Raw genomic sequence first — 16,043 nt, 5'->3', positions numbered from 1 at the left:
ATTGGTGTCATTCAACCATGACCATAAGGCCTTGACAGCGTCACTGAGTCTCTGTGTTGTTGAGCCTCAGTGTGGTGGAGTTTCATTGGTATTGTAGAGCCTCACCCATGTCGTAAAGACTCATTGGTGTCAATGAGCCATGTTCACGAATATTATAGTGTTGTTGAGTCTCACTAGCACTGTAGAGCCCCATTGGTGCTGCGAAGCTTCATTGGTGTCACTGGTGTCACAAAGCCTTGTTGGTGTCGAGCCCTGCTGGTAGGGATGTCAACCGTGTCATCCAGCATTGATGCCATAGTTGAATGTCAGTGCAGCTAACAAGAAGGGACAAAGACAAGCCTACCCTACACCATTTGCTGTGCACTTCAGCGGAGCTATATGGCATTAAGGAGGCCCTTGTGTATGTACTTCGACAGCAGCCGCCAAAGACATGGGTGATTTTCACAGATTCAAAAGCAGCCCTACAAAATATGTGGAACAGGCACAAGCATTGCAATAATCAACCTGCAGCATGTGACATTGCTTATCTTCACCACAGGGCTAAGATTGCTGGGCACTGCATAAAGTTCCTGTGGATACCTGGCCATGCCGGCATTTCAGGAAATGAAAGAGCGGATGAAGCTGCCAGAAATGGACTCCAATACCGCAAGTTCAAAAGAACATTTTTTACAAAAGTCGACGCTTCAACCATGGCAAAAAAATATGCCTATCAAGAAAAAGACTCCATCTGGAATCTGCCGCTTCACCAAGATAACTTCTTGCGTTACACTGACCCAGAAATGAGACCGAAAATTCCACGACCACTTCCTCGAAATTTAGAGACGTTGTACCATCGTCTTCGACTGAATGTGGCATACATGAACAATTATCTGTACCGCATAGGGCTTACCACTAACCCATACTGTGATAACTGTCGCAACTTGGAGACAATTGAGCACATATTACTAGAATGCCCCGCATACCGCGACGAGAGACAATTTTTTGAGCAACAAATGGACATGATTTGCCACGCACCGTTAACGTTACCGAGCATCTTAGGTCCAATGCCCGGCCCTTCAAAACAGCGAAGGGTTTTGGATTTATTGTTCAAATACCTATCAGAAATTGGTCTAATAGGAAAGCTTTAAAAATTGCACCCTTCATATACAAAAGCCTAAATTTATCCGCCATGTCACCTGTAAATATCAGTATCAGGTCCACTCAGACATTTCATATTTATTTTTCTCCTCTTTTTCTCCCACTCTCTTCTGGAATCTTAATCCCATTCCCCATCCCTATACAGAGTAGCATGCCAGCGGTTATATACGCGCCGGCAAAATTCTCTGTTTTTCTAATAAAGAGCCCTCTCTCTCTCTCTCTCTCTCTCTCTGATACAAGGTTAAAATGCAGTACTAACTCAGCTAAGCCACCACCTTGGTATCCTGGAGCCTTGCTGGTGTCACAGAGCTCAACTGGTAGTGCCTCCACAGGGCCATAGCACCTCGGTGTCATGGAGCTTCATTGGTATCACTGAGCTTTGCTGGTAGAGACTTTAAAGCATTGTTGAGCCTCATTGGCATCAGATCTATGGAGGTGTTGTGGGGCTTAGCTATCGTTATAAAGTCTCGCCAGTGTCACAGTGTTGTGGAGGCTCGCTAGTGTCATAGAACTTTCCTAGTGTCATGGAGTCTCAATGGCGAGACTTGGCAATGTTGGCAAGGCTCCCCAGCAACCTTACTCTTACTCAGCACCTTACACTTCATTTCCAGATGTGAATCGGAACAAATGCCTGTTACGGCCAACTCAGAAATAGGGATTTACAGATGTAAACCACAAATGTACCTCCCCTTAAGTAATGCCTACAGGCCCCGAAGGTGAAATAAATGAATAATAATAGAGTAATACTTTTATTGTTAATCCTGCTGTTTGTCAGCTATTTAAGTATGCTTTTAAAAGATATTGCCAATTTTATTATAAAAACGCATAAACTCACCACCAAGGTAGGTGTACTTGGATGCTGACAGGCCTCCATCGGGACCTTGAGCTCGCCTCAGACCAAACTCAAGAAGGCTTATGCTTGACCCAGCCGCTAACCGGAACCTCGCAGCATTTGTAGTCACTAAACTACATTAAAGAGATGCAACATGCAGCAACTTCATTAAAAGCTCAATGATAAAGCTATGGGAGGTTAACAAGCATTGCCTGCACCTATCCTAAAAGCCCCAAGACACTCGTGCGTCACTTATGACCTAAAAGCATAAAATATCTCCATTTGTAGAAGTAAAGCAGTGCATGAATTTGTACTGATGCCTTCTGCTTGATTGTTTGCCACTCTTACCGTCTACCATTCATGGCTGGCTGATCCTATTGATAATGTGACCAAAGTGTCACTTTGACCACTGATGAAGCATGAAAAAGAATTGCATAAAAAAAATGCATTGCTACATATTTGCAGCCCAGCAGATAATAAATGCAGCAATATGTGCCATGTCTAAACGACTTCCACAGAAAAAAAAAAAAATTCAATGCCTTAACAACATGCAACCAATAGTTAACAGATTGCTAAGTGAACACGGCCTAAAACTAAACATATATATATATTTTTTAATGGGGTTTTATGTGCCAAAACCACTATGGTTATGAGGTATGCCGCAGTGAGAGACTCTGGAAATTTGGACCACCTGGGGTTCTTGCAGCTAAATCAAAGTACACAGGTGTTTTCGCATTTCGCTCCCATCAAAATGCAGCCACCGTGGCTGGGATTCGATCCCGCGACCTCATGCCCAACACCACAGCCCCTAAGCAACCACAACGGGTCCTAACACTAATATTAGGTCATTTCATAAGTGTATTGCTCCCTAGAAGTTCAAAAAACACTTAACTGACACACTAAACTTGCTTAGAAAGCTAGAGCATCCATTTCCAATTTATTTAGGCTCTATTGGTGAAAAAAGGTCGAAGCAGAGAAGGTGACAGCTATACATTTCCCTTTCTGAATTTTGTGCTTAAGCCATGTGCCAATGACATCAGTTCATCATAAGAGATTTCATGGTATTTTCGTGTATGTGGGCACTTTCGGAGCGGGAAACGTATACATATCTCGCAAAGTCGGGCGAAAGTTAACTGTTAAGTGCAGAGCAATTCCTTTTTACAGGTAAAAAGTTAACCAGCACCAAGAAGCTGCCAAAATCAACTGAGCTATGGGGTGGTGGTGCGAGAATTTCAGGACAGTGTACCCAGTAACTTTTCGTTTCTCCATGCTTCTTTCCCTAACAAGTGATTGCTCAATGTAAGACTGACATATCTGCAACTGCAAAAGAATAATCTGCCAGTCTAGGTTAATTTAGCATTTCAATTCAGTGCCCCTTTAACTAGCTTCCGACCATGACACATTGTAGTATGTAGCATAAAGTTTTCTCTTTCTCAGACAAGGTCACAATCAGACGAAACAGAAGATGATGCTCCACCCAGAGTGGAGCACCGCTTTGACCACTCATGAATGCGACAAAGCGCCAAAAAGTATTAGCATTGGGAAAAGGCATCACAAGAAAATTGCAGCCCAGGTGTGCCCTGTGTCCCATCTTAACGCTGTCTGGTCTCAAATTATGCACTAACTAGCCCACCTAATAATGTCACTGCAGTTTGCATTTGAGGGACAGCACCATGTTAATTTTTAACATGTAAAACATTGTTGCATTAATGCAAATTTCTCCATGAGCTGTAAAAAATGCAGGTAGCAGAGAGTTCTGAATAGAAAGTCAATACATATATGTGAACATAACACTTGCAAGCAATAGTTACAGCCAGTAAAAAACAGCAAACAGCAATAGAAAAGGCCATGCTTTGTATTCAGAACAGAAGATAATGCTAAGTGCAGTCATAGACAACTTACCTGGCATAATTTACAAGGTTTAACAGTGTGGTTTCGAAGAGCTGCAACACAGCAAGTGGACCTTCCACTCGTATTAGTGGCACCCTTGGGAACACAACAGTTCCTTCTGGTACTGCATAAAGCTTCACTTTTTCCGCAGTTAAAGACGAGAGGTAATCGTAGTAAGCAGGGTCAACACTGGCTGGGAGAATAGTCTTCAAGTATTCGATATCTGAAAATATGTTGTTTAGTTGCATTCATCCTTATCTAGAAACGCAGTAAGAAAACAAAATAAATACTAACACATCACTTCAAACATACTGCTGTCAGGAAATTGCCTAAAGAACATGCAGTCAAAGCAGGCCGGATATTGTCCAATATGGGCCGAATATAAAGTTCCCTCTCTCAGGCCGAAATCAAGCAAGGAACTTGGAAAACTTAACGCTTCCCGGTAGTTGGCAAGAACGCTGTAATTCAGCAGAGCTGATGGAGAAAATGCCTCGTTTACCGAGTATACGTAGTGCCGCTGATTGCGCAGTAGTTAACCCGCTAGAAAATCACATTTCGTGCGAGCGAGGTAGGAGACATTAACTCACCGCTTTTGGAGTAACGGAAGGCTTGCAGAAAGCGAATGCAATCCTCCAAACCAGCGAACACGGTGAACTCTCCTTGAAACGGATTCTTCCTGAAAAAAAGGTCGAACACGGCGCCGTCGTCGTGCTTGCCGCTTTTCCAGTAAGCGTAGGCCATAGTGATCTGGTAAAGATCTGAAATGAAGCGAAACTGTGTAAGGTAACGTAACCGAGGCGTCGATTATCGACGTCCATATTAAATATGATACAAAAGCGTGCCGCTATAGCTTTATACCTGTAAGAAGCGCCATACCCAGGGATCAGAAACCAAAGCCCGCTCGCCACTGAAGCACAGGGTATGCAACGCTCGCTTCCTGGCAGCTTGCACAGGAGCCGCTGCTCCCCCTTCCAGCCAAAACACAATACAGCGGGCGTGAATGAATAAGTGTCACGCTGTCCGGGGGCTCGTCTTACGCGCTCGGCTCCAGCGCGAAAAAAGAAAGTACTAGACTCCGCTGCACGTAGTGCATGCCAAACCAACCCGCAGCTTGGCCTCACACTCACACCGCCGCACACAACGCAAGCAAAACTAACGCTTCTCCATTAACTGACACTTCCCCTGCCCACCTGTGAGCAAGGGCTGGACGACGCCAACTCGCAACGAAGTTGAAGTCCGGGCTTCGGGCCCATGATGGGATCCTCCCACAAGTGCCATGCCAAGTGTGCCGTCTCTCCGAAAGTGTCCCGCAATTTTGTAGCTGCGAATAGTTATTGTCTTATCACGAGTCGAGATACATGCACACGCCTGTGTTGCTGTCGCCAACGGAGAATACTGCGAGCAAACAGGTCCTTGCCAAGGTTACATAGACTAAGCGGCAAGGCGCAGGCAACCAACGCACAGCTGCGCTAGTTGTAGGGTTGTAGCGTGCGTAGGCTTTCATATGCAATGTGCAATTGAGATTGCCATTGCGATGGGGCTGAACCAAGTGAAAGAGTTTCCGTGTGGCGCGCAATTCGCCGGTCCGGAACTATCGGCGTTTGTTCAGCGCGATATCGGTTGATTCATAAATCTTTCTTCTAGGAATTACAGACAGACTGCTTACATATTTAGATGTGGCTAGAACGAAAGATCGAGACTGCTGGCGCGCGCGCATAACGAAAATCGTACCTGCCGATACATGTATAGCCTTTGTGTAACACTGCATGCTTTTGATCAAGCAGAGTTCCAGCTTCTCATTACCAAGGAGTTCTGCATGCAGCTGCCAGCGACATGGTCAGCGCATCTGCAATGAAGATTTTCTTGTAAATGACGCATGCCGCGATGAAGCCTGTCGACGTAACAGACATCTGCAAAGGACTTATGCGATAGCTTCTCAACTCATTGTTAATGTCATTTGGGAACAAATAGTACTGCCTCAATAGATGTCATCCCAGTTGTTCCCCCTGCAAATTGTGCAATGTAGCCGCAAAACTTCGCTGGCAGCTGTAAATGTAAAAAATGAACTCAAAATGAAACAAAAAGTAACAAGGAACAGGCCCCCTTGTAGATTTCCTTGTTATGTGCTTGTCGCGTGTTTTCGACGCTGGCGCAGTTTAAACGCCGATCTAATAAAAAACTTGAAATCGCTGCGTCCTATCGAGCGAAAACCAGTGTATTAAGAAGCAGTAAAGTTTGTTCAAAAGGTCGGTTACTTTGCCCTACGGCATCAAAAGGAATGTGTTACACATTATTATGATCAAAGCTCTGTCTCCCGCATAATGTTAAAGACGGCCGCACTCGTTTGCGTGGTGCTGTTAATTGGTTTCAAGTGGTCAATTATCTCAATTCACTATGTAACCAAAAACAAAATGCGGCCGTGTCGCTCCCACAGAGTACACACCAGCTTCAAAGATAGGGTCCTAAGCAGCGTTTAAGATGCCCCGGTTTTCCCAGTCACAAGATAAACGGTCACCCTGGTGTATTCGGAGTCTCTTGACGATGACTCGGATAATGTGAGCTAGGTTGTTGCTTCTTTGTCTTATTCCATTCCCAAGACCAAGGTCAATTGCCTAGGTGTTTCCGGGAGCGCAGTGTCACTGGCAAGAGCGAGAATGCCAAGCGTGCCAATCGCGCAAGTGCATTATCTGACACTATCATATTCGGGCCATAGTGCTATAAAGGAGGCGATAGAAAAGAACGATATCAACGTGACATGCGTTTTTGTGTTCGGGGCGTTATGGTGTCACCTGAAAAAAAAAAAACATGAAATCGGTCGTTTTTTAGAGCAAATATTAGACCGAAAGGCGTCTGTAGGGAATTGTTTTGCATATAAACAGTGCATCCTTGTGCCAAAATTTTACTATTTTTGTAGCAGCCTTTGTTCAGACAAGCTAAAGAGCAATATCTAAGCAATTCATTCGTTAATTCACTCTCGCCATATTTTTAAAAACTTCGTTTTATTGACCTTATTTTCTGCCTGGTTCTTGCTTTCTGCTTCATTCAGCAAAAGTGCAACTAAAGAGCGCTTAAAAATAAAAGAAAGAAAAATGGAAGTGTAATATGCTGTGGGGGTTCTTTCTGCCGCTATTTTTTTTTTCATTTTCAGTTGCTGTAACATACAATTAGTTTTTTTTTCCTCCTTGAGTTAAATTTGTTACATAGCCATAACCCGGTGCAAGCTAAGGTTTCAAATTTCTACAAAACTGGCGATTGCGGTATCAGACCTTAACCGTCCCCTTTTCCCTTGGTACGATCAGTTGTGCTGCAAACGTGAAGTGGAAATTTCCCTCACAAAGTCGTCCTGCTGTATTACACTGCTAACATTTTATTACACGGGTCTGGTTTGACGCGCCATCCCCTCAACGCCATATTTGTAAAGAACGTGATACCATTGACCATTTCCTCTTAACCATACCGGACGACGCAGACCAAGGATAAAGACTCTTCACAAACGTTTAGGCATGGGACCGGGAGTGTATTATATGTCAGTCGAACCAGCTCAGACACCTTCACCATAGTCTATACGTGTCAGAACAACGTAATTACGGCATCCTTCAACACCACCTCGGCATGCGTAGCAGAGGCTGCAACCATAGCCTTGGCCATTTGGGACGCCGAGTGCCAAACCAATTAGGCTGTCATATTATCCGACTCACAAGCGGCTTGCCGCCTGTTTCCAAATGGAACGGCACCCCAATCAACAATCAAAATTTTAGGCAATCGACTAGAAGGGCACCACACTATCATATGCTCTCCGTCACACGAGGGACTGGCAGGAAACGCGAGGGCAGATCGTATTGATGGAGGATTAAACGTCCGAGCAACAGCATGGCCCAGCGACGACCTTCCACCGAATTCTCGTGACATCTTCCTACAGCAAAGGCAGGAGCGGATACGTTTTGGACATGCTCACTCCTATTTAAACAGCGAACACGAGAGGGACTGGCGTCGTGTTCAGACGAATACATACCCCAACCTGCACCGCCTACACAGAATACACCCCACGAAGTTCACTGACGAGTGCCCGTGGTGCACAGACACATCCACACTAAAACACATCACAGGGGAGTGCCCCAAGAGGCGTCCGCACGTAGACAGCCCCAAATACACCAACATCCGCTAATGAGGAGCAGGAAGTGGGATGCATGGCTTGCGAACGAGGGTCGGGAGAGCCAATTTGCTCTTCTGGACCAAGCCCAGCGAGCCGCTCGTGCCAGTGGGGCCCTGGAATAGGCGCCCCAACCATCGTGCCTTATTTAATTTATTTTCAATAAAGCTTTTACTCACTCACTCACTCACTCACTCACTCACTCACTCACTCACTCACTCACTCACTCACTCACTCACTCACTCACTCACTCACTCACTCACTCACTCACTCACTCACTCACTCACTCACTCACTCACTCACTCACTCACTCACTCACTCACTCTGTACTCCTTAGCAAGGTACTCCTGTAAATTTTCAAAAGGATATCGCCTTCACGTGTCTCTGCATCGTGTTTCAGTCACAGGAACGCTTGCATGGGCATTTGCAAGTACCTCTGTGACACATGCAGAATGCTATGCTTATTTCCTAGAATAATAATTTAATCGTTCACAACATCGCCGATCGTATGCGCCTGTAGCGGATGCCCGCCATTTACTTTGGACGTGCCCTGGTATAAAAGAAATGTCTGCGCGAAAGTGTGAGGTGTGAAGTTGAGAAGTGACCAATGTGAAGACTGTGAACGATGCTTATCATAATTATAATCATACGCAGTTCATTTTATGTCCACTGCAGGACGAATGCCTCTCCCTGCAATCTCCAATTACCCCTGTCCTGCGCCAACCGATTCCAACTAGCGCCCGCGAAATTCCTGATTTCATCACCCCACCTAGTCTTCTGCCATCCTGAACTGCGCTTCCCTTCACTTGGCACCCATTCTGTAACCCTAATGGTCCAACGATTATCTAACCTGAGCATTACATGACCTGCCCAGCTCCATTTTTTTATCTTAATGTCAATTAGAATATCGGCTATACCCGTTTGCTCTCTGATCCAAACTACTCTCTTTCTGTTTCTTAACGTTATGCCTTGCATTCTTCGTTCATCGCTTTTTGCACGATCCTTAACTTGTTCTAAAGCTTATTTGGCAGTCTCAAAGTCTCTGCCCCGTGTGTCAGCCCCGGTAAAATGCACTGATTGTAGACCTTCCTTTTCAATGATAATGCTAAGCTTCCAGTCAGGAGCTGACAGTGTCTGCCGTATGCGATCCAACCCATTTTTATTCTTCTATGAATGTCCTTCTCATGATCAGGGCTACCTGTGATTAATTGAGCCAGATAAACATACTCCTTCACAGACTCTAAAGACAGAATGGCGATCCTAAACTCTTGTTCCCTTGCCCGGCTATTCATCATTATCTTTGTCTTCTGCACATTAATCTTCAACCCCACTCTTGTGCTCTCTCTGTTAAAGTCCTCAATCATTTGTTGTAACTCGTCTCCAGTATTGCTGTATTGAACAATGTCATCGGCAAACGGAAGGTTGCTGAGATGTTCGCCGTCGATCCTTACTCCTAAGCCTTCCCAGTTTAAAAGCTTGACTACTTCTTCCAAGCACGCAGTGAATAGCATTGGAGAGATTGTGTCTAGTTGTCTGACCCCTTTCTTTATAGGCATCTTCTTAATTTTGTTGTGCAGAATTAAGGTAGCTGTGGAATCTCTGTAGACATTTTCCAAGATATTCACGTAAGCGCTTTGTACTCCTTGATTACGTAATGCCTCTATGACTGCTGGTATCTCCATTGAATCAAATGACTTCTCGTAATCAATGAAAGCCATATAGAGAGGCTGATTGTACTTTGCAGATTTCTCGATTACCTGATTAATGACATTGATGTGATCCATTGTAGAGTATCCCTTCCTGAAGCCAGCCTGTTCCCTTGGTTGGCTAAAGTCCAATGCTGCCCTTATTCCATTGCAAATTATCTTGGTGAATATTTTATATAAGACTGGGAGTAAGCTAATGAGCCTATAATTTTTAAATTTTTTAACCTCTCCGTTTTTTGTGGATGAGTATAATGTTTGCATTCTTCCAGTTTTCTGAGACCCTCGCAGTCAATTGACACTTCGTACAGAGAGCCGCCAGTTTTCCAAGCACTAGGTCTCCTCCATCTTTGATTAGATCGACTGTTATTCCATCTTCTCCTGCCGCTCTTACTCGTTTCATGTCTTGCAAGGCCCTTCTGACCTCATCGCTAGTCATAGCAGGAGTTTCTGTATCCAGTTCAATACTGCTTCGAATGGAGGCATTCCGACTCCTCTGGGTACTGTACAGGCCAGTATAGAATTCTTCCGCTGCTGTTACTATACCTTCGAGATCGCTGATGATATTTCCCTGCTTATATTTCAGTGCATACATGTTGGTTTGTCCTATGGCAAGTTTCCTCCTCACTGATTTCAGGCTGCGTCCATTTCTTACAGCTTCTTCAGTCTTTCTCACGTTATGATTTCGAACATCCCTTGTTTTCGCCTTTTTGATCAGTTTTGACAGTTCCGCGAAATCTATCTGATCTCTTCAGTTGGACACTTTCATTCTTTGTCGTTTATTTATGAGGTCTTTTGTTACCTGGGAGAGCTTGCCTACTGGTTGCCTTGGTGCCTTTCCTTCCACTTTAATTGCTGCCTCTTAAACCAGCCTAGTTACGGTTTCGTTCATTACCTCTATGTCATCTTCATCTCTTTGTTCTAAGGCTGCATATTTGTTTGCAAGTACCAGCCTGAATGTGTCAGCTTGTACCCTTATTGCCTCTAAGTTGACCTGTTTCTTCTTGACCAATTTTACTCTTTGTCTCTTCAAACTGAGGTGAATTCTAGCCCTCACTAACATGATCCCTGCACTTTACGCTACCTACCACTTCTACATCCTGCACTATGCTGGGATCGGCAGAAAGTATGAAATCAATTTCATTTCTCGTTTAACCATTATATAGGTCTTTTCCAGGTCTACTTTCTGTTGCTACGCTTCCTGAAAAAGGTGTTCATTATTCGCAGCTTATTCCTTTCTGCGAATTCTACCAGCACCTCTCCTCTATCGTTCCTAGAATCGACTCCGTAGTTGCCAGTTGCTTGTTCACCAGCTTGCTTTTTCCCTACTTTTGCACTGAAATCGCCCATTACTACAGCATACTGAGTTTGCACTTTTCTTATCGCTAATTCAGCATCTTCATAAAACTGATCTACTTCATCATCATAGTGAATTGATGTTGGAGCGTAGGTTGGTGCTACCTTTAATCTTTACATCTTATTAAGTTTGATTACGACTACTGCTACTCTCTGATTAATGCTGTAGAATTCGTCGATGTTGCCCACTATGTCCTTATGGATTAAGAATCCTACTCTGTATTGCTTCTTATCGGGGAGACCTTTATAGTAGATGACATGGCCGTTAGTAAGTGCTGTGTAAGCTTCACCAGTTCTTCTTATCTCACTAAGGGCAATATATCCTAAGCAATGTCTTATAGCTCCTCAAAGAGTCGCTCCAAGAGTCGCTTTTGCAGTATCTGCATGAAACATTGACCTCCATGCTTGTATGTAATTTCATTCTGACATTATGCTGCGACATTATGCCCAAGCGAATAATAAAAAAATTGAAATCGTTTTATTACCTCCAAATTTGTTCTTTTTGTAAATCATGTGTTTCTTTTCGTTTCTGCATAAGATCATTCGTAATAGGAAGCTTTAGCTCGGGTGCTCCTATCTAAGTACATGTAAAAGGAGAACTCGTTTTTCTCGGAAGCCACTGCACCAAATTTGACGAGGTTTGTCGCATTTAAAACAACTTAAAATCTAGTGACTGTTCGTTTCGAATTATTAAGTTTGGTCCGTCAATGTTTTATTAAAAATTGGGAAAAATCGTAAATTTTCAGGAAACGAAACTATCAAGTTTACACCTCTGTACCTAAGCGATGCAAAATGATATCACAATTCTGTGAATTGAATCTAATAGTACATCTACAGCGGACAAAATTGATACGTTAAACATGAATCTCAAAGAGTTAGTAATATGAAAATACAACTTTTGCTGAATCCTTGTACACAACGTAACGAATTCACATAAGAAATAAATTGACATACCAAATTTGTCCTCGTTGAATGATATAATGAATGCCGTTTACAGAACCGCGATATATCTGTTCTTGATCCAGAGCTATCAATTCGTAAACTTCGTGCTTCTATTTTTTTAGAACGTTCGAATTTTTAAAAACTCGTTTAACAAAATTCAGGCCCTAAATCGAGATTCCGCTTTCAACAGTCACTAGAATTTAGCTTTATTTCTCAAATGTAACAAATTTAATTAAAATCTGTACAGGGGTTATCTCAGAAAAGCGTTTCTGCGTTTTACATGTGCTCCAATAGGCCGCGTCGGAGTTGGGCACGAGCTAAAGCCTCCTCTTAAAATTAGTTTATTTCAACATGATTTCTACAATTTCCTCCATAGAAATTTTTCCTCTCTTACTTTCTCTTTTACACCTTACCTTTTCTCTCCTCCACTTTCACCTCCACTTTCATGGCCGATCATTCGTAGTGGGTAAAATCCAAGCAAACGAGGTGCGGTGCGGAGAAAAAGAAGACCCTTTCGCGTGCGTCCTGTGTGAATCCTGTCAGGTTCGGGCGTATATCCTGCCGATAACAACCACAGTGTCACACATTAGCATCTCTTTCCGCGTTGGCGCCGAAGGAACCGAAGGCATCAAGGGGACCTCTCTTAAGAGCGTGACCGATTAGCTTTCCTCCGAGCAACAATTCACGCCGTATTAGTTTGCGCTCTCTTGCCACAGACATGACTAGGAAGGCGGTGCTTGTATCTGTGGCCATCATTGTCGTTTACCTCGTAAGACGTTACTTTCTATCAGCATTTCCGAGGCGATTTGCACTCGCATAAACTGTGCTGTGTAACCAGTGCAACTCTTTCTCTCTCTCTTTCCAGATTATTCACTGCGTCTTCTTACATTACACCTTCCGGAATGTGCTCCTCTGCCTCGACAAATACAGTAAGTGTAGGGCTTCGTATCCATTAGAAATTTAGCATTGCATAACCGGAACTCTTCGATAACTGCCGTCTGTTAGTTAACTGCAGAAAAAAAAAAACGTTTTAAAATTTAGTAGGTATACTGTTATTGAGCACAAAGGACAGAAATAGTTTTCTTTATTATTTTTTAAAAGTTTTAATACTGTTTCGCAGAAGGCCGTTAGCGAAATGAAGCTCGACTATAATTAGGCGCATGCGACCCGCTACCAAATGACTCGGTCAATAATTAAATTAATATGCAAGCAGAAACAGCCTTAATGTTCTAACCTGCACGAGGTTGCTCAGTGCTTGCTGCTTTCTGCCGCGAAGCACGAGCTGTCGGGTTCGAATACCACGTACAGTATACCCGCCATGACGGCCTCATTTCGATGGGGGTCAAGATTAAACCAGAGCTCTCCACTATACAGCGTCCCCCATAAGCAGCTGCCCAGTTTCTGGGCGCTAAATCCCACAATTAAACATTTGAATCGTTTGACATACAGCTCAACACCATCGGATGACCTGACTCTCCGAGAATGTCCACAGAACGTGCAGCTCTACATGCAAATAAATTGTGGAGCATAACGTGTCGGAACTGCACAGTGATGTTACGAGACATGCCGTAGTGGATGGTACCGGATTAATTTTGGCCACCCGGGTTTCTTTAAGGCACGCCCAATGCACGGCACACTGACGTTTTCCTTTTCTTCTTCTTTCTTTCTTTTTTCTTCATTTCTTTCTTTCTATTCTTTTTCTTTTATTTTTTTCCCGCCTTCACCGAAATGCGGCTGACACGGCCGGGACTTAATCCCGTGACCTCGTGCTTAGCAACACAACGCCATAACCGCTAAGCCACCATTCCACTCAAATATGTTATCTCAACGCGCTACAAAACATGCCGAATGCATAGGTTTTACAACGCTCATTCTCCAATTCGCTTTAAGAGGGAGTCAGTTTCGGCAACCTGTAGATTTATTTTGCTTTCAAATGGCCTACAGCTTGGTCTGATGTTCATTCGACACAAATAAAGTGGAGGAAAAAAGAAAACGCAAACAACTTTATTCGCTCAATAAATTCTCACGAAAGAAAAGTTTGAAAATTTTGCGTACTCTTGAATATAGCGTGAGACTACTAATACCAACATATTTTTCATATATAGTGTAATCACTCTATGTTATTCATCCTTTTCATTGTATATATTCATCATTATCATAGATGTGATATTCTTGCGGGTGTTCTAGCTGTCTGGGAGTTGCCGAATAAAACCATCGGTTCGACCTCTCTCTTACAAGTGGCGGCGCAAGTTCTTAAAATATATTGAGATATTAAAAGGAGGGTATTCGTTGGCGGGCAGTTGGCAGGTTGACATGGATATATGTATTGTTCTCCAATTCCCTATGTAGGTCAGCCCAGAGATACAGAAATGATTTTTTTTTTTGTCGTAACTGTTGCAATGGCTTGATGGAGGCCACATATGCAAGAGGTGGAGTGTAGGACGGAGGAAGAATGGGACTTCTGTAATGGATGAGGGAGACGTCGGGTAGAACGGTCGTGGGCCAATGAAGAGGCCAGACCATAGTATAAGGACAGACTTCGTAGAATTACTGCCTTCTTTGGCGTGTGTGTTCACAAGAGCTGCATATTTTCTTTCTTTGAGTGAAATAATAGTAACGTATTATTTCAGTTAATCAATCATTTATTTACTTACCGTGCCCAGGAACAACCCTAAGGTCTGAGTGCTGGCACACGTATACATAAAAAATTATTTATGCACCACTAGAGTAAATACACGGTAGGCGTGCCTGTCGAAGTCTGAATGGCTTTCGTGACTATAGGACCGGCAGCGTTGGTAACAATGATAAGGTCAGAGTATATACAAGCGTTGCCCTAACGCCGACCAAACATTGTAAAAGAAAAAGAAAATATCTAATACATTTTATTCCAACGTAGAGAGAAAATTTATTTTCGCGCTTATACAAAAAATACAATTCAAAGCAACTAAATTAAATCAAGTGAAGATATACCTATACGACAAACGATAACCTCAAATTGAAGACGGCCCTTTCTTTAAAAGCTTATAATAATAATAATAATAATAATAATAATAATAATAATAATAATAATAATAATAATAATAATAATAATAATAATAATAATAATAATAATAATAATAATAAATGTTTATTATATTGCCCAGGGACAACTACGGAGCCTTCGTACTGGTGCACTTAAAATGTCAGCGCTCGGCCTGTTGTGTTTGTTCTCGGTTCCTGTCCTCGTCTTCGCGCTGCTTGAAGTTATACTTAAAATATAATATGTGAGACAATATGTACAGAGAAGACAAATGTGGAGGACAACACAATGTGAGATAAAGAAACAAATGGGGAAACAGAAAACGAGGCGGGCGTAAAAGAGATTCATCATACAATACGATTATATAAAATTACACAAAACACAGGAAACGAACTCTTAGCTATGTCGATACAGGCAGAATACTTACATGTTTTCTTCTACCGCCCCCCCCCCCCCCCCCTTTTTATTTTAAAGTCAAGCCATAGGGCAATCTTTAATGCAACAGGGCTGGGCACGTGGAATGTTGCCTGGTATACTTTTGCTGCTTGGAAAATTGCACATGATCAAGAAGCATTGGACAATGTTTAATGGCCTGGATCACCTTACAGATGAACAACAGGTCTGATTTAATATGTATTTATTTCAGACGTGTGAGTTGAAGTATCTTTGAGAGGGCTGGACTATGGTCGCCAGAACGGCGAAAGCGGTGCTTGAAGATGGATGTCAACTTATTCTGGACGCGTTCAATGAGCGCATAATTAGGTTCGCGCGTTCCGCCCCAAACTACAGAGGCATATTATTCTAGTAGTGGAATGCGCACAGTAGAATGCAATTTCAGACAGGCAACAGGGGAGTGGAAGTCACGCGATATGCGACAAACATCACCACGAGCGCCAAATCCACGTTGTTTCGCATATTTAGCGTCCGAAGAGAAGCTTAGCATTCTGTCGATGTACACGTCAAGATCTTTCATTTCATCGACCCTGAGCCGTGGAGCATCCAGAAGGGTGCATG

The 16,043-nt window shown here is 43.1% G+C and overlaps 1 protein-coding gene across 6 annotated transcripts in view; it reads right to left on the bottom strand.

Moving 5' to 3' along the window:
* The window catches only part of Naprt (nicotinate phosphoribosyltransferase), a 66,995-nt gene extending 61,639 nt beyond the window's left edge, over positions 1-5,356 (bottom strand). For 5 of the 6 annotated variants that reach the window (XM_055073892.2, XM_055073889.2, XM_055073890.2 and 2 more), the window contains exons 1-4: positions 5,050-5,356; positions 4,447-4,617; positions 3,872-4,082; positions 1,973-2,103 (exon numbers count right to left, since the gene is read on the bottom strand). In XM_055073892.2, the coding sequence (XP_054929867.1) occupies positions 1,973-2,103; positions 3,872-4,082; positions 4,447-4,617; positions 5,050-5,137 (601 nt within the window). In that variant the 5' untranslated portion in view covers positions 5,138-5,356. The other variant, XM_050183150.3, reaches the window with a different exon arrangement.
* Between the last annotated feature and the right edge of the window lie 10,687 nt (positions 5,357-16,043).

Source organism: Dermacentor andersoni, chromosome 4 (assembly GCF_023375885.2).
Source record: "Dermacentor andersoni chromosome 4, qqDerAnde1_hic_scaffold, whole genome shotgun sequence".
Taxonomy (NCBI): Eukaryota; Metazoa; Arthropoda; class Arachnida; order Ixodida; family Ixodidae; genus Dermacentor; species Dermacentor andersoni.
Note: the sequence above shows the minus strand (reverse complement) of the source record. Positions and strands in the feature narration are given on the sequence as shown.